This window comes from Mustela nivalis (assembly GCF_964662115.1).
Source record: "Mustela nivalis genome assembly, chromosome: 10".
Classification (NCBI taxonomy): domain Eukaryota; kingdom Metazoa; phylum Chordata; class Mammalia; order Carnivora; family Mustelidae; genus Mustela; species Mustela nivalis.
The window spans coordinates 98,168,259-98,186,932 of record NC_139029.1 but is presented as its reverse complement, the minus strand read 5'-3'; the positions used below and the strand labels follow the sequence as shown (position 1 = coordinate 98,186,932).

General features: G+C 36.7%; 1 protein-coding gene across 1 annotated transcript in view; it reads right to left on the bottom strand.

Annotated features, from left to right (window-relative positions):
* The window catches only part of SPAG17 (sperm associated antigen 17), a 221,863-nt gene that overhangs the window by 55,346 nt on the left and 147,843 nt on the right, over positions 1–18,674 (bottom strand). Inside the window, exons 29-31 of the mRNA XM_082688009.1 lie at positions 13,717–13,934; positions 9,830–9,974; positions 8,116–8,270 (exon numbers count right to left, since the gene is read on the bottom strand). Coding sequence (XP_082544135.1) covers positions 8,116–8,270; positions 9,830–9,974; positions 13,717–13,934 — 518 coding nt within the window. The remainder of the gene's footprint in view (positions 1–8,115; positions 8,271–9,829; positions 9,975–13,716; positions 13,935–18,674) is intronic.

Sequence of the window (18,674 nt, the reverse complement as noted above, 5' to 3'; positions counted from 1 at the left end):
TTCTCTCTTCTCATATTAATTTGTTCTATCACACTGATTGATTTGCGAATGTGGAACCATCCTGTAGCCCAGGAATGAATCCCACCTGGTCATGGTGGATAATCTTTTGAATGTGCTATTGGATCCTGTTGGCTAGGATCTTGTTGAGAATCTTAGCATCCATATTCATCAGTGATATTGGTCTGAAATTCTCCTTTTTGGTAGGGTCTTTGCCTGGTTTGGGGATCAGGGTAATGCTGGCTTCATAGAAAGAGTCTGGAAGTTTTCCTTCTGCTTCAATTTTCTGAAACAGCTTCAGGAGTATAGGTGTTATTTCTTCTTTGAAATTTTGGTAGGATTCCCCAGGGAATCTGTCAGGTCCTGGGCTCTTGTTTTTTGGGAGGTTTTTGATCACTGTTTCAATCTCGTTACTAGATATCAGTCTATTCAGGTTGTCAATTTCTTCCTGGTTCAATTTTGGGAGTTTATAGTTTTCCAGGAATGCATCCATTTCATCTAGGTTGCTTAGCTTATTGGCATATAATTGTTGATAATGACTTCTGATGATTGTTTCTACTTCCTTGGTGTTAGTTGTGATCTCTCCCTTTTCATTCATAATTTTATGAATTTGGGCTTTCTCTCTTTTCTTTTGGATTAGTGTGGCCAGTGGTTTATCGATCTTATTGATTCTTTAAAAAAAACCAGCTTCTAGTTTCATTGATACGTTCTACGGTATCTTTGGTTTCTACCTCATTGATCTCAGCTCTAATCTTGATTATCTCCCTTCTTATGTGTGGAGTTGGTTTGATTTGTTGTTGAGTCTCCAGTTCTTTAAGGTGTAGAGACAGCTGCTGTGTTCTGGATTTTTCAATTTTTTTGAGAGAGGCTTGGATGGCTCTGTATTTCCCCCTTAGGACCGCCTTTGCTGTATCCCATAGGTTTTGGACTGAGTGTCTTCATTCTCATTGGTTTCCATGAATTGTTTCAGTTCTTCTTTGATCTCCTGGTTGATCCAAGCATTCTTAAGCAAGGTGGTCTTTAGCTTCCAGGTGTTTGAGTTCCTTCGGAACTTTTCCTTGTGATTGAGCTCCAGTTTCAAAGCGTTGTGATCTGAGAATATGCAAGGAATAATCTCAGTCTTTTGGTATTGGTTGAGTCCTAATTTGTGACCCAGTATGTGGTCTATTCTGGAGAAGGTTCTGTGTGCACTTGAGAAGAATGAGTATTCTGTTGTTTCAGGGTGGAATGTTCTGTATATATCTATGAGGTCCATCTGGTCCAGTGTGTCATTCAATGCTCTTGTTTCTTTATTGATTTTCTGCTTCGATGTTCTGTTTATTTCTGAGAGGCGTGTTAAGATCTCCTACTATTAATGTATTCATATCAATATGACTCTTTATCTTGATGAACAGTTTTCTTATATAATTGGCTGCTCCCATATTGGGGGCATAGATATTTACAATTGTTAGATCATCTTGGTGGATAGTCTCTTTAAGAATGATGTAGTGTCCTTCTGTATCTCTGACTACAGTCTTTAGTTTAAAATTTAATTTATCTGATATGAGAATCGCTACCCTAGCCTTCTTTTGAGGCTCATTGGCATGAAAGATGCTTCTCCATCCCTTTACTTTCAGTCTGGGTGTATCTTTAGGTTCAAAATGGGTCTCTTGTAGACAACATATGGATGGGTCCTGTCGTTTTATCCAATCTGCAACCCTGTGCCATTTTATGGGCGCATTTAGGCCATTCACATTGAGAGTGATTATTGATAGATACATTTTTATTGACATCGTGTTAACTTTGAAGTCTTTCTTTCTGTAGATTGTCTCTATATTTCTGTTCAATGCTATTCTTAGGATTTTTCCTCTTTTATAGAACCCCCCTTTAATATTTCCTGCAGTGTTGGCTTGGTGGTTGCATAGTCTTTTAAGCCTTGCTGGTCTTGGAAACTCTTTCTCTCTCCATCCATTTTGAATGTCAGTCTCGCCAAGTATTCTTGGCTGCATGTTCTTTTCATTTAATGCCCTGAATATGTCTTGCCAGACCTTTCTGGCTTGCCAGTTCTCTGTGGACAGTTCTGACGTCATTCTGATGGGCTTTCCTCTGTAAGTAAGGAGCCTCTTTGTCCTAGCGGCTTTCAAGAGATTATACCTACAATTATGATTCCTCAATTTGACTATCAGGTGCCTTGATTTTTTTTGGAATCTATAATCTTGGGTGGAGACCGTTCGATATCTAGTTGATATCTAGTTCGATATCTAGTACATGAATGCTGGTTCCATTTGCAAGATTGGGAAAATTTTCATGAAGAACTTGTTCCACTATATCTTTTAGACTTCTTTCTTTCTCCTCCCCTTCAGGGATTCCAATAATTCTGACGTTGGAACGTTTCATGGCATCATTTATTTCCCTGATTCTGTTTTCACAATCTTGTTATTATTACCAATGTTATCAACATCTGTATACAAATTTTGGGGTGGATGTATAAATTAATTTCCCTTGGACATCTACTTAGCTGTGGAATTGCTGGGTCATATGATAACTATTTTTAACTTTTTGAGGAACTGCCAAACTGTCTTCCAAAGCAATTGCTGCATTATACATTCCTATCAGTAATGTATGAGGGTTCCAATTTCTCCACATCCTTACTAACACTTATTACTCTCTGTCTTTTTCATTCTAGCCATTTTAGTGGGTGGGAAGTAGTATCTCATAGTTTAATTTGCAATTCCCTAATAATTAATGATGCTGAACATCTTGTTATGTGCTTATTTGTCACTTATATAACTTCTTTGGGGAAATGTTTTTTCAAATACTTCCATTTAAAAATTGCATTATTAGTCTTCATTGTTGAGTTGTAGTCATTCTTTATATATTCCTGATACTAGACTATTATTATTTGTATGATTTACAAATAATATCTTCCATTCTGTTGGTTGTCTTTTCACTTTCTGTGTGGTATCCTTTAGAGTACAAACTTCTCATTTTGTTTGTGCTTTTTCTGTCATCTAAGAAACTGCTGCCAGATTCAAGGACACGAAGCTTTGCACTATCTTCTAAGTTTTCTTCTAAGAAGTTTGTTGTTTGAGCTTTTAAAACTAAGTCCTTGGTGCTTTTTGAGTTCATTTCTGTGTATAATGTGAGGTACAGGTCAACTTTATTAACCAGTTGTTGAAAGACTATTCTTTTCCCCCATTGAATTAGCGTGGCATGCTTATAAAGAATTTTTTGACCACAAATTGATAATAAATGACTACTTAGCTCTATTCTAATGGTCTATATGCCTGTCTTTATTCTAGTAGCACACTGTCTTAATTACTGTAGCTTTGTAGTAAGTTTTGAAATCAGGAAGTGTGAGTCATCTAACTTTGTTCTTTGAGATTGTTTTGGCTATTTGGAGTTTTTCCAATTTACATAAGAATTTTGGTATCAGCCTGTCAATTTTTGCAAAACAGGTGGCTGGGATGTTAATAAAGAATGTAAGGAGTACTGCCATCTTAATAATGTTAACTTTTCCATAAACTTAATATGTGATGTTTTCTGTTTATTAGGTCTTTAATTTCTTTCAGTGATATTTTGTAATTTTCAGTGTATAAGTCTTACTAAATTTATTTCTAATTATTTTATTCCTTTTTTAATCCACATCACCTATTTCACCCATACCCCACTCATCTCTCTTCTAGTAATCATCAGTTCGTTCTCTATTTTAATTTGGAAAAATGTCTGTTCATGTCTTCTGCCCATTTTTAAACTGGATCATTTATTTTGTGTGTGTGTTGTGTAAATTCTTTATATATTTTGGATACTAACTCTTTATCAGATATATCATTTCCAAATATCTTCTCCCATTCAATAGGTTTTCCTTTAGTTTTTTTTTTGTCTGTTGTTTTCTTCACTGTGCAGAAGAAATTTTGATGTTGTCCTAACAGTTTATTTTTGCTTTTGTTTCCCTTGCTCCATAAAACATATCTAAAAAAATATAGCTACAACCAGTGCCAGAGAAATTACTACCTATGCCCTCTTCTAGAATTTTTATGGTTTCAGGTCTCATATTTAGGTCTTTAAGCCATTTTAAGTTTATTTTTGTGTATAATATAAGAAAGTGGTTGAGTTTCATTCTTTTGCATGTAGTTGTATAGTTTTCCCAACACCATTTGTTGAAGAAAGGGTTTTATTCCATTTGATGCTACTTTAAACAGAATTGTTTTCTTAATCTCAATTTTGGATTGATTTTTGTTAATGTAGAAAAATATAATTGAGTTTTATATATTGATCTTATATCTTGCAAACTTGCTGAACTTTTTTATTAGTTCTAATTGTGTGTGTGTGTGTGTGTATGTACATTGTGTTTTGGTAGATTGCATTTCTTAGGATTTTCTAGATATGCTTTTATATCATCTGTAAAAGGAGAGATAGTTTTACATTTTTCCTTTCCAATCTGCTTGCACATTATTTATTCTTATTGTCTGATATCCCTGGTTAGAACCTTCAGTACAATGCTGAGTTGGAAGGATGAGAGCTAACTTTCATGTGCTGTGCCTGATTTTAGACAGAAAGCTTTTAGCTTTTTAACAAATAGCAATAAGAATGCTATTTGTTAGCTGTTTTGTTTGTTTGTTTGTTTGTTTGCTTATTTGTTTTGTAGATGCCTTATATGAGGTTGAAGAAGTTTCTTTCTGTTCCTAGTGCACTGAGTTTGTTTGTTTGTTTGTTTTTAATCGTGAAAGGGTGCTGAATTCTGTCAAATGCTTTTTCTGAGTCTTAGGTAGATGATCATGTGGTTTTAGTTTTTTATTTTTTCATATTATATATTATATTGATTGATTTTTGCATCTTGAACCAACCTTGAATTCTTGGGATAAATCCCACTTGGTGACAATGTATAATTCTTTTTACATGTTTCTGAATTCTGTTGGCTAGCACCTTCTTGAGGATTTTTATCTATCTTCATTAAAGATACTGTTCTGGAGTGTTCTTGTGATGACTTTGTCTGGTTTTGTTATCAGGGTAATACTGACCTGACAGAATTAGTTGGGAAGTGTTCCCTCTTCTATATATTGGAAAAGTTTGTGAAAATTCTTCAGTATTAATTCCTCCATAAATGTTTGGTAGAATTTACCAGTGAGGCTATCTGGCCCTGGGCTTTTCTGTGTGCTAAGTTTTAAAATTACCAATTCAATCTTTTACTTCTTATAGGTCTATTCTGAGCTTTTAGTTCTTCTTGACTCAGATTTGGAAGTTTGTACCTTTCCAGAAATTTATCTATTTCACCTACGGTATCTAATCTGTTGACATTCATTGTATTTCCTTATAATTCTCTTCATTTCTGTAAGATTTGTAAAAATGTTTTATCTTCCACTCTTAATTCTAATAATTTGGGTCTCCCCCCTTCTTTCTCGCTCTCTGTCCCTCAAAGTTTGTTAATTTTGTTGATCTTTTCAAAGAAACAACTTCTGGTTTTGTTGACTCTCTCTATGGTTTTCTATTCTGTCTTTTATTTATTTCTATTATAATCTTTTATTTACTTCTTTATATTTGCTTCGATTTTAGTTTGCCAAAAAGTTGATTTGAACAATATTTTCAGTTTTCTAGTTGTCTTTATGTAGTAGTGTGTTTTCGGGAGTCCTTACTCCATCACTTTGGAAGTGTCTCATACTGACTATCCACCATTGCCTAGGCTCAGAAAACCCTGGGCCTAGGGTCTTGGATCTTGGCTAATTCTGAGACTTCTCTGTGGTTCCAGGTACATTTTACAGTAGGTAATGTGTTTGGTTAAATTTGCAACTTTCCTGGGCTCAAAAAGTCTTCATCATAATGGACCCAAACTGTCAGATTTGACTCTATAACTTATTGAAAGCTGCTCTGGACAGAAAAAGATGTCCTATAACATCCACTGTTAAGACATATACCATAGACCAGGTGAAGCAGAAATACTGAAATGACAAAAGTAAACCTGATAAACAGGATGTGCCTTTCTTTCTAGGATGTTAACCTGGAGAAACATCTATGCTGAAGCCTAGAGACTCAACGTGGCAAATACAGATCTACATTTTCTGCTAGTGGTTGTTTTTGATTAATCCGATAGCAGTTAGATGATAGAATTCTCATGATTTTACATTCTCATATTTTACATTCACAGTTCAAAGTTTCCAATAAAATTTGCCTCTTCCAACTGATTTCATATACTGAGTAGAGGATATAACCACATTCCATTATTATAAGGTGTTTGTGTATGGTATTGCTAACTAAGACGAGGACTCTTGAAGTCCTTCTTCAAAGCATTCTTATAATGGTTATTACATTTCTGTATCTTCCCCAAAGGAACAACTAGGGCTGGATCATAGTGGTATAAAAGAACAGTCTGACTACTCTCTTTCAGAAGCTTGTTCAAGCATATATACACACACACACATACATACACTGTCACCAGAAAGACAATAGGTCTTCTGGTCTAGGGAAATTGGTTTCATTCCTAGAATGAGGGACAGAGGAAGGTTTCCCCTGGGGGATAACAAACCCATTATTTGTCAACTTGTCTTCCTGAAACCCTCTAGTTGGGTGGATGGTCCCACCCCTATTTGTGCATATTATAGTCATAGAGGATAACAACTGTTATACATGCCTCCTATTTGATGTCTTGGTTAATCATTTTAGTGCTGCTAAGGTACAATGGTGGACTATACCAAGCTTAGCCTCCTTTATTATTATTATTATTATATTGTCTAAAATCCTGCCTCCTTCATTATATTGCCCATTGTTCTCATGCTGGTGAGCGATGAGTGATGAGCAACTAACAGGGGGTGGGCAGAGGATTTTTTTGAATGCCATCTTTCAGTGCTATACAACTGCAGAACTATAATAGGTATTGGTAAATTTATTTGGAGGGTTTTTTTTTTTTTTCCATTTGGGAACTTAGGTCTGTGTGTTTCTCAGCCAAGAATGGTCAACCTTCCAATCCATTCTTGGGCTGTGTTTTGGGAGAGTGGGCAAACCTGGAAAGAACAAGTGGCTACACAATAATGGTGGATACTGAATGTCAGTAAGTTGGATCTCTTTTCTGTTTATGTCTCTTTCTCCAGTGGCAACTGTCATTGGTTCTAAAATTCCATTGCCCTCATAGCTGTAACCATTTGAGTTTGGTACTATGATAAAAACAAGGCAAAAACTGGCCTCATCACAGAATCTTAAGGGATTCTCATGACATCTGGCAGCACACATGGTACCAGAATATGGATGCTGCCAATCTGCTGAAGAAAATGGAGCTTCTGAGTATTGAAGAAGGATTGCACCCGTTAGCCAACTGCCACATACCACAATGATGTCTCACCTTCAGCACCTGCCTTGCCCCATGACAATCTACACTGGAAGAAGAGGGAGTAGGGTATCAGCATTTGGAGAGATGGGAGGCATAAACCAATTTAGCAGCTTTCACAGTAACGTTTGACACTGAGGCCTTAGTCAGTCATCTTCTGGTTTTGTGCTCTCAGTATTCTCTGACATTGTATGTGACATCCTGGCACTTGTGTCTCTTCTCCGGCAAGTGGAAAGATGAGGGCAAATCCTTCTAAGGCTTCCAAGAGACTGCAGGCTGACACCTAGGTGGTTGTGATTAATAGGAAAATGTAGGAAGGTACAAGAGTTGCTAAGAGCTCTCCTCACTGATTCTTCAAGAACATAGCTTTGCAAGCTATTCTCCTAGGACCCACAGATCATATGTGCCCTCCCATCCTATGGGGACTCTAGGTAAAGTGGCAATGGACTGGAGATGGGAAGAATGGGAGAGTGTGAGTAAGGACAGAGATGGTAGGAGGTGAAGCTGCTCAGGTAGGCACAGGACAGATCACATGAGTGCTTCTAACAGTGCCTGCCACCTACCACATAAAAGATCCCCAACAAATACATTTTAAAACCTTGATCTGAAAATACCAAAGCATTGTAAGACAAGCAGGACAGTGGTTTTCTGCAATGGGTTGTAAAAAGAAGATGAAAAATAAAAGGAGACTGAGAAGTGTGTTCTAAGCACATGAGACAAAGGGAACAACAGCTGTGTGTGGCAGGAATATTCACCAGAGGAGTGAGTTTTCTTATTCAAATGGACACTTCTCTTTGGCACTCTTCATTTCTTCCTAGACCCACCTGGTATGTTCCCTGTGGCTTTGCAATAATAGACGTCCCATCCCCAAAGGTGGCAGAGCAGCTACTGTCCTCGCAGTTGGTGATGATAGTGGCATAGTGTGAGTTTTCTATCCGCATGCACTTCACCTGCCTGGTGACAGTTTGAGGACTCTCAGCTGCAAGCAAATGCAAGGTAAGCAGATCTCACAGGATGCACACATTGGGAAACACGCCTGCCTGCTGAGTTTGCTCCTGTCTCCTGGCCACCTGGGCTAGAAGCTGAGAGCATGTGCTGAAAACTTACTTCACAGGGCTGGTATATGGCCTCCTCACTGTCAATGCAGAGGAATTCTTCCAGGATAACTCTTTAATGTGCTGTTTTGTTCTTATTATTTTTATTTTGTGTAACACCCAGAAAAGCATAAAAAACAATTTAACTATTATATACTCATCAATCAAAATTTACACTTCTTAATATTTTGCCATATCTGTTTCAACATTCTTAATATGTATATAAGAGAAAAATTGCAGGTAAGCTGAGGTTCACTTTTCTCCTTATCCCTGGGTTTATCTCCTTCTCTTGAAGTCTACTTTTATCTTTTCTATAAATATATGTATCAAAATCATATATAATCTTATGTGGTTTTAAATATGCATACATTGTGTAACACTGTATGTATCATTCTACACCTACATTTTCTACTTGACATAGCTTTGAGACCTTCAGCCATTGTGATATGTAGTTGTGTAGGCATATGTGTGCGTGTGTGTACTTCATTCCTTTTAAGTACTATATAGTATTCTTTTGTAAGAATATACTGCATTTTATTTTTCTATTCTGCTGTTGGTGGACATTTATTTCCCAGCATTTTGATATCATATTCGGTACTGCAAGGAGCACCCTGAACCTGTTTCCTTGTACAAATGAGTAAGAGTGTTGTTAAGAGTGTTTTTCTACATTTACCCAGAAGTGGAGTCAGTGCATCGTATCATATGCCCATTTCAAAGTTACAGATATTTTAAAATTGCCCTCTCCAGTGGTTCTTTTAATTCTCACTCTAACAAGTGGGATACGAAGGTTGTTCTTTTCCACTGGCTTGCCAGTTTTGTTGCACTTAATTTGGCAAGGAAGCATTTAATGCATTAAGCAAATAAGCCCCGGAATTAAAGGAAAGGGAGTCAGGGAATAATTTTCCATTAAAAATCTTGTTTAAATTTAGGTTAGGGAAGGCGTTATGCTTTTAGAGTCTCTGCCCAGGTTCCTGTTAATTAGCACCTGCAGCTTTGTTCTTCTCTCACGCTGTCTCTGATAATGAGAGGCATGTTCAGAATGGAAGGAGGGCCTTATGGTGATGACCTTTATGCAAATCAGATTCCATAAGGATCAACAGAAAAAGGTCTGAAGTTAATGCCCCAGGCAAGAGTTGTGATTATTAACTTTTAGTTGCCACCAATCCAGACTATATTTTAGCAGTGAAAAGGGAAAAAGTTACTATTACTATCCATCAGCCAACCAGAGTTATCACTCCCACAACCGTTGAGGATTAAAAAAAAAAAAAGAAAAGTAGCAAAAGAGCCATAGAGCCCCTGCTCTAGACTGCACGTGTGTTCTTTGGTTGGCAGAGTTCTTCAAAAAATTATTTTTCTTATGTGTGGGTTAAAAAAGAGTAGTGAGCTTTGTACTCATCTTATTCTAAAGACAGATATTGTCCCATGCTTGAAAAATAAAACTTACTTATTTTATTATCTTCTGGAGGAGTAATATGATCTTCATAAACTTGATAAAAGGTTGTAATTCGGGTACCATCAGCATGATCCACTATCCGAGTACCATCTTTTCTTTCCACAATGACCACTCTGTCTTCTCGAGTTGTCATGACCTGAACATACAAAGGCAGAGCATGATCATTTGGTCAGATGGTTAATCCCACGTCCCTTTATTTTTATACCTCATTGAATACCATCAAAATCCTGGTTATCCATTTGTAAGCTTAAGTTTGATCTCCTCTATTTGGTCAAAGCTTTGCAACAATCCTGGAAGGCAGGTAATGCTATCCCCATGTTGTAGATGAGGGAATGTATGCTTAGAGAAGTTAAGGAATTTGCTCACTGTCACTCAGCAAACACCAGGGCTGGTGTTGCACTGAGGCCGTTGGCCTTGAAAACTGATGCTCCTTCCACTGTTGTATATTGAAAAAAGTTAACATCAGGACTGGCCTAGCCCCGGTCTGTCTGGGAAAATGACCCTAGGTCCTGCCTCCTTGAAAATTGCAGGTTTAAAGTGAGCATGGTGCATGGGGGCTCCCTGGCCTGCTATGCCAATCTCAGTCTAATGCCATCAGAACAGAATGTGAAGATTGGTGGGGAACAGAGGCTGTGGTTTCTCTGTGTCAAGCTGATCCACACACCAACGGGCTCTTGTCTGCTGCTGTTGGTCGTGCCCCAGGTGGGTTTGAAGGGTAAAAGAAGCTGCACCTGTGGTCATTGCTGGGCCCCCCAGCTGAATGAGGGTGCCACATTGATCTTGCTGCATTTGCTGCCTTTTGTCCTTCCCTAAAGTGGAGCAAATGCAGATGCAGATTAAAGCCTGGTTGTTCTGTTAGCTTGATTGTCCATGGTAACCTGTAATCTTTTCTATTCCAGTGGAAAGGATTATTGTGGAGGATGGATAGAAGGTCTGAGAAGGAAAATAGCTGTTATCATCCAAGGCAGGAAGCTGAAGGATGGTTACCTGGTCAACACCGTATGTCCCAGGTCTGTTCCAATGTGGAGCGCTACCAGACTTGGGACAGTGGGGCAGAGCATACCAGCTCCTGAGCCCCTGCCAGTCGGCTGAGGCTTTGTCGGTCTGTGCCACAGCTCAGCTTCTCCCTCTGCCGATTTATGTTTCCATCCCCTTCCTTGCATAGGTGCTGTCCAGCTGGCCATAACAGTATATTGCAAACTATGTAGCACATGTTTCAATCATCAAGTATTTTCTAACTTGTACTGTCTTAACTGTAAGGGACACAGTATTTCAATGAAGAGTCCAGATGGATATGAGAGTAGGTTTGTTAGCTGTGTTTTGACTCATATTTCTGAGGCCATTGGAAGCAGGTGATAATTGCTTTATCTCTTTTCAGTAGGCAGAAATCACTATATTTGAGAGAAATGCATGCTGTCATTATTTTATGTTCTTAACATTGGCACTCTCAGCTAATGCATTTAATGAGAAATACCACTGAAGAATATAGTGGTTGAGAGTATGAGCTCTGGAGTAAAGCTGCCTGAATTCAAATCCTAACTTTGCCAATGGCTGGATGACCTAGGCAAGTGGCTTAACTTCTCTGTGCTCTAGTTTCCTCATCTGCAAAATGAAGGCAACACTAGTATCTGCTTCAGGCATATTATGTGGATTAAATGAAATGTTGGTAAAGTGATTGACATTTAGTCAGTCATCAAGTCAGCAAGAGTTAATACTACCTTTTTATCCAGTAAAAATATTCACACACTGTGATTTAGAATTATTCAAATACTTCATAACACCACACAACACTGACACTTTCTGATCACCGTATGGTGGGAAAATCATTATTCTCAGTGGTGATAAGAATAGAGTAGCAAGAATATTTACTGAACACCTGATAATGTTGGATATGGCATTAATCTTAGCAACTATTTCAGGTAATCACTATTATCTCCATTTGTAAGTAAGGAAAATTGGATTAGAAGCTTGTCCAAAGTCACACAGCCAGTAGGGAGTGTGGCTGGGGTTCAAACCCAGATCTGTGTCACCACAAGGGCAGTGCTTATGCCTCTAATTTAGTGATACTTCATGTCATGTGTCATGAAAAAAAAATCCATTTTCAATTTTGTTTCATACAACCATGTGATTTCTTGGCCCTTAGGTCCCTGGTGGCTAGGCACACGGGATCTGGATTGCAACCTTGGGGTCCACGTTCTGACTCTACTACTTGCTGTGTGCTTTTGGGGAAATTATGTAACCTTATATTTTTGCCTCATCTGTAAAATGTAAACACTAATCTTTTGTGAGAATAAAAGGAGAACAGGGCTTGGCAAACAGTGAGCGTTCAGTTAAGTATTATTATTACTGTTGTTTTTATTATTCTGTTATATGTTTGATATTCAACAAATGCTTGGATCCAGGCTCTTGGGCATTGGTTCATGCTTCTGTAATGGTGACAGGTAATAATTAGGGAAACTGAGAGTTATTAAGAAATATTAATCACATTTTCATATTATGCCAAGTAATCTATATCAGAGGCTGAATAAAAGGGAGTTATTTGAAGTGACCAGAAAAACCTTCCTGTAATGATATGTAGTTTGAGTCTCACAAAAAATACAACTAGCAGGCAAGGTAGGAGATTACAAAATTATTTCAGAAGCTGACTAAAGAAGGAAGGAAAACATGTTTGGTTAGGTAATGTAATTCACCTCAATAGCGAGCAGTCATTTTGCTTTTGACCAGCAGCACATGGTTATAAGCAAAGGTAGATATAAGGCTCCTATAAGATAGAACCCAGATATAAGGTACCTATCCATCATGTCATTTATATTCAGAGGGTACTGCAAAGCTCCACCTAAGACTTTAGAGGACTAGCTGAGGGATGGAAAGAGCTCAGTTTTCAGTCACCAACAACTGCTCCTAACTAGGATCTAGCACTGGCTGAATGTGTACTCTTGACCACATTATTCAACTTGCTGAGGCCCGATTTCCTCATAGGTATAACATGATATTCACTGGTGTGGAGACTGAATGAGATAATGTACACAGAACCCCAGTCCCCTAACAGAAAGCCTGCCACATAGAAGGTACTATTGTTCATCCCAGAAGTTTTGATTTCACATCATAAGCCAAACCATTCTTTTCTTTTTTAAGATTTTATTTATTTATTTATGAGAGAGAAAGAGAGAGAGGGCACACAAGTAGGGGGAGGGGTAGAGAGAGAGAGAAAGAGAGAGAGGGAGACTCTCAAATAGACTCTGCATACATACAGAGCCTAACATAGGGCTCAATCTCACTACCCTGAGATTGTGACCTGAGCCAAAACCAAGAGTTGGAGGCTTAACGGTGCCTCCAAACCATTAGTTTCTACACCATTCATTTGTTACTTATTCTTAGGCTACAAATAAAATCTTTTGTCCAGTTACTCTGTAACGTTGCCAAATTCTTGCATTATTTAATGTGAGCATCTCCCTAAATATACCATACATTCTTTGGAGTCATGGATCATGAACAAATTTCTACCACTTATTTCAGTTTCACACGAAGAAAAAGGAACAAAGCATAGCCCCTCAACTTCTAGAAGATAAGACATTACACAAATACATTCAACATAAAGAAATATATGACACAATTAATCTTATATGCCTTAAATGTGATATAAGTATTCATGATTTGTTTCTCATTTCAAAAATTAGTATTTCATGGTACATTTTTCAAGTAAAATAAACCACAGAAGTGTTTTGCACTTGCAAAGAAGGATCCATCTGTTCATCTATCCACCTACTATTTACCAAGTAGTTAGGGTAAATTAAGTATTTGCTAGGTACTCTTCTAATATGTTGTTTCAGAACTCTAATGATTAATAAAATTTTTCAATAAGCAATAGTTTGCCATACCGTTCCATTGACAGGATCTGTGGCCTTGAAGGATAGTAACGGGGTCATGTCTGTTATTCTTTCTAATCCTTTGGTGCCGATTCGATTTCCTTCTGGTGTGGTTGTAAACCAGGTGCCTACATGAACCTCCACAGGAGTTACTCTTTGAACTGTCTCTGGGTGAGGTTCATGGCTTTCATTCTTATGTGCCACTGACGACTGATTTTTGTGACTTTTTCCTGCAGAAGTTCAAGTAAAATCAAACACAATATAATTATAATATCAATTACATAGATTATACATTAAGTTTAACACACTGTAAGCTACCTCAGACACTGTGGCATAGAAATTCTAAGTGGTATTCATCAATTATATTATTTACCAAGTGGGAAAATACCTATTCTGGTCCATTTCTGTATAATTTTGAATGTTGCTTATAGCTCCCTGGATTCCAGATTTGGAGTTTTGTAGCCCAGTTTTTAAAGCCTACCTTTGCTCCATATCTTAAATTCCTTCTTTTGTCTTATTGAACTCTAGCATTTTATCAGATTATTTAACTCTTTATTCCCCTCACTGTGTCATTTTGTTACTCATAGATAGGAAACTGCTTTATTCAGCTGTGGTTCCAAAGAAATTTACCAATCAGGCATATATCCTTGGCCTCTCACTAGGGGAAAGGATCTGTACAATTCAACTACTGCCTCGATAATCATCTGATGCATCCCTCCTTCCAATCCACCACCAACTATTTGGAAAGAAATACAGAACTGAAAAAGCCTTATGGAACTCTGTGAATACTATCTCAATCCCTCTATCATGGATAGATTTGCTCCATTTGTATAAATAATGATGAGTGATCTGTAGGTGAGATTGGCCAGTGTTATCAAATCTCAATGATGAGGTAAACTCAGACCCAGAAGCAAATTACAAACAAAGATAGTGAAGGACTGTTAACTCTAGGAGGATTCCTCAGATTTAGAGTATGAAATGTGCATCAGAGGATGGATCTTGGCCTAAGATGCAGATTTAACTAATAGGAAGAGCCCAATAATACATATGAATAAAGCTAAACTTTACTTTTGCCCTAAAATTTAATTTAGACTTATTTCTATTTCCAGAGTATTAAAAAAGAACTGATAGAATCTAAAGAAATTATTTAGACTGACTCTCGGAGAGTCAAAATAATAGAAATAATAAAAGAGAGGTAAAAGTCTCTAATATATGCAAAAAGTGGAACAGAAACAAGATTTGAAAAGGTAATTATTGAGAATTTTCTGGTATAAATAAAAGATATTAATCCATAGACTCAAGAATCCCAATTTATTCTCACTTGGATAAATAAAAAGAAACTCATACCTAGCTACATTGTATTGAAATTATAATAAGAAAAAGAAAATATTTTCAAGGCAGTTAGATTATCTTCGCAGCAACAACAATTAGACTGAGAACCAACTTTTCAACAGCAACACTGGAAGCAAGAAGAGTCTAAAGAATTTTTGTCAAAATACTGGAGAGAAAACACCTATCAACCCAGAATTCTGTAACCAGTGAAATTATCATCCAAGGATGGGGACAACATAAAGACATTTTTCAGAAAATATCTGTTACACAATAAATGGATTAGAAGCTCTGATTAAAAGACAAAAATTATCAAATCGAATTTTTAAAATATTCACCTATAAGTTGTGTACAACAGATACATTTAAACAAAAACCACTGAAAGTAAAACAAAGTATGAAAAAGTTATACTGCAAAGGAATTAAATGATAGCTGCTATGGCTATAATAATATAAGCAAAATAGATATTAGGACAAAAAAGAATCCTAGAACAAAAAGCCATTGCATACTGATAAAAAGTTAAATTTACCATGAATATATCTAAATTTATAAGTTAATAAAATCACATCCTCAAAGTATATGAAGAAAAATCTTACAGAAATATTAAAAAGATATAATAATTTCAGAGATAAATATTAAATTATAAGAAGGATGGCCTTGGATAGATTATTCTACCCTTATTTAAACATACTTCTGCTGAATAAATTGATACAGTAGATTAAAAATATTTGTGAGGTTATACAATAATGGTTGGCAAATTTTGACCTGTCAAGCAAATGTGGCTTGCTGTCTGTTGTTGTAGTCTGTGAAGTAATATTTCTTTTAACATTTTTATATAATTAAAAGAAAATTAATTATAATACAATTATAATTAAAAGAAAAAAAGAAAAATATTTTGCAACACCTGAAAATTATATGAAATTCAAATTCTAGTGTCCATAAATAAGTTTTCCTTAAACACAATACACCATGCTAATTTAATTATGTATTGTCTATGGCTATTTTCATGCTACAATGGCAGAGGTGAGTAGTTGTGACAGAGACAATATGGCTCACAAAGTCTAAATAAACTCTGGGTGTTATATGCAACTAATGAATTCTTGAACACTACATCAAAAACTCATGATGTACTCTATGTTGGCTAATTGAACATAATAAAAAAATATTTACTATCTTTCCCTTTGTAGAGAAGTTTGCTGAACTTGGAAATAGATTGAATAACACAGCTAACAGTTTTGAACTAACAGTTATAAAGAGAACGCTATACTCAATAACTACAGGATACATGCCCTTTTCAATCATACACAGACTTTTTAAAACAATTGCCCATATTTGAGGCTATACATCACGTTTCAACAATTTTCAAGATTAGTTAAAAATCAATTATTTAAAAATCCTAAAACTACTATCATATGATCTCCCTGATATGAGCAAGTGGTGATGCAACATGGGGGCTTAAGTGGGTAGGAGAAGAATAAATGAAACGAGATGGGATTGGGAGGGAGACAAACCATAAGTGACTCTTAATCTCACAAAACAAACTGAGGGTTGCTGGGGGGAGGGGCTTGGGAGAAGGGGGGTGGGGTTATGGACATTGGGGAGGGTATGTGCTTTGGTGAGTGCTGTGAAGTGTGTAAACCTGGTGATTCACAGACTTATACCCCTGGGGATAAAAATATATGTTTATAAAAAATAAAAAAATTAAAAAAAAATCCTAAAACTACTTTATAGTTTTAGAAATTTAGAAGCATGTTTAAATAGCTTGTGGGTCAAAAAGGAAGTCATCTAAATAAAATTTTTAAAAAATTGTAGTCATCTGGAAATTAGAAAATATTTAGAGCTAAAAAAATTATGAAAATACTAAATGGTATTTCTTGTGAGATGGGAGAAGCACTTCTGGTACAGCAAGAAATGATCTTCAAAAAGCCATTCTTCAAAAAAAAAACAGTGACAACACTGGAAAAAAAATTATCGAAATCAACTCTTTTAGAAATCTGGAAATAAACCAAAAGAATTACAACAATCAGCTGAATCTCAGTAAGAACAACGTATAGCATGGAGCACTGGGTGTTATATACAAACAATGAATCATGGAACACTACATCAAAAACTAATGATGTAGAGGCACCTGGGTGGCTCAGTGGGTTAAACTTCTGCCTTTGGCTCAGGTCATGATCTGCGAGTCCTGGGATTGAGCCCCGCATTGGGCTCTCTGCTCAGCAGGGAGCCTCTTTCCCCCTGTCTCTGCCTGCTTCTCTGCCTACTTGTGATCTCTCTATGTCAAATAAATAGATAAAATCTTAAAAAAAAAAAAAACACTAATGATGTGTGGTGACTAATAGAACACAATAAAAAATTAATAATAAAATAAAATCCTAATGCTTAAGCAGAAACCCAATACCCTCGAAATAATAATCAAAAATAAATAAAATTTTAAAAAGAAAAAAAGAGGAATGGCTCCAGACAGAAAATAACAGTGTTGGCGAGAAAGTGAAGAAATAGGAACCACCCTTCAACGATGCTGGTGAGAATGGAAAACAATGCAGCTGCTTTGGAAAAGTTTGTCAGGTGCTCAAAGTGAGAAACACAGTTACTATTCTAGCAATTCCAATTCTAGCAATTCTAGCAATTCCTGGGTATCCACTCCAGAGAAATGAAAATATATGTCCACACCAAAAACTTGTTAAGAAATGTTCATATCAACTTTATTTACAGTTTTGCAAAAGTGAAACAACTTGTATGTCCATCAATGGATGAGTGGATAAACAAACTGTGGTGTATCCACACAGCAGAATATTGCTCAACCATAAAAATGAAGTGCTGATACAAGTTACAACATAGCTGACCCTTGGAAATATTATGCTAACTAAAAGATGCCAGTCACAAAAGGCCTTGTGTTGTATGCTTCGCTTAAATGGAAATGTCCAGAATATCTAAATCTATGGTAACAGAAAGTAGATTGGTGGTTCCAAGGTTCTGGGTAGAGGGGAAAAGAGACTGTCAGCTCCTTGGTACTGGTTTTGGGGAGAAGATGAAGGGAGAAAGGAATCAAAAGAGCACAGGTTTGTTTTTCTTCTCACGGGGGGTGAAATTATTCTGTATGTTATTGTAGTGGTAGATTCACTACATTATGCATTTGTCAAAACTCTCAGAACTATGCAATGTGAAGAATGAACCCTAATGCAAACTATGGACTTCAGTTAATAACAATGTATTGATATTGGTTTTATCAATTATAACACGTGTTTAAAATAGAGAAAACTTTAAGCCAGGTAGGGAGGAAGTATAGGGGAATTCTGTACATTCTGCTCATTTTTTTTTGTAAACCTAAAATCGTTCTTAAAAAAAAAGTCTTTTAGTTCCTGTGTGTGTGTGTGTGTGTGTGTGTGCATGTGTGTGTGTGTGTGTTTAAGTGAATACATCATCTTAGATGGATGGGCTTTAAAGAAACCTGGAGCACACTATGCTGGAGGCAGAAGCCCTTTGGAACCCCACTGGGCTCTAAGAGAAGTGGCTACCCTTACATCAAGTCCTCTCCCATCAGAAAAGGAGGGGAACCTTTGAGCTGGGAAGTTTGGAAGCAATGAGGATGCCTTCATTCACTTCAACCAGGAGCCCTCAGCTTCTACTAAAGGGAAGTC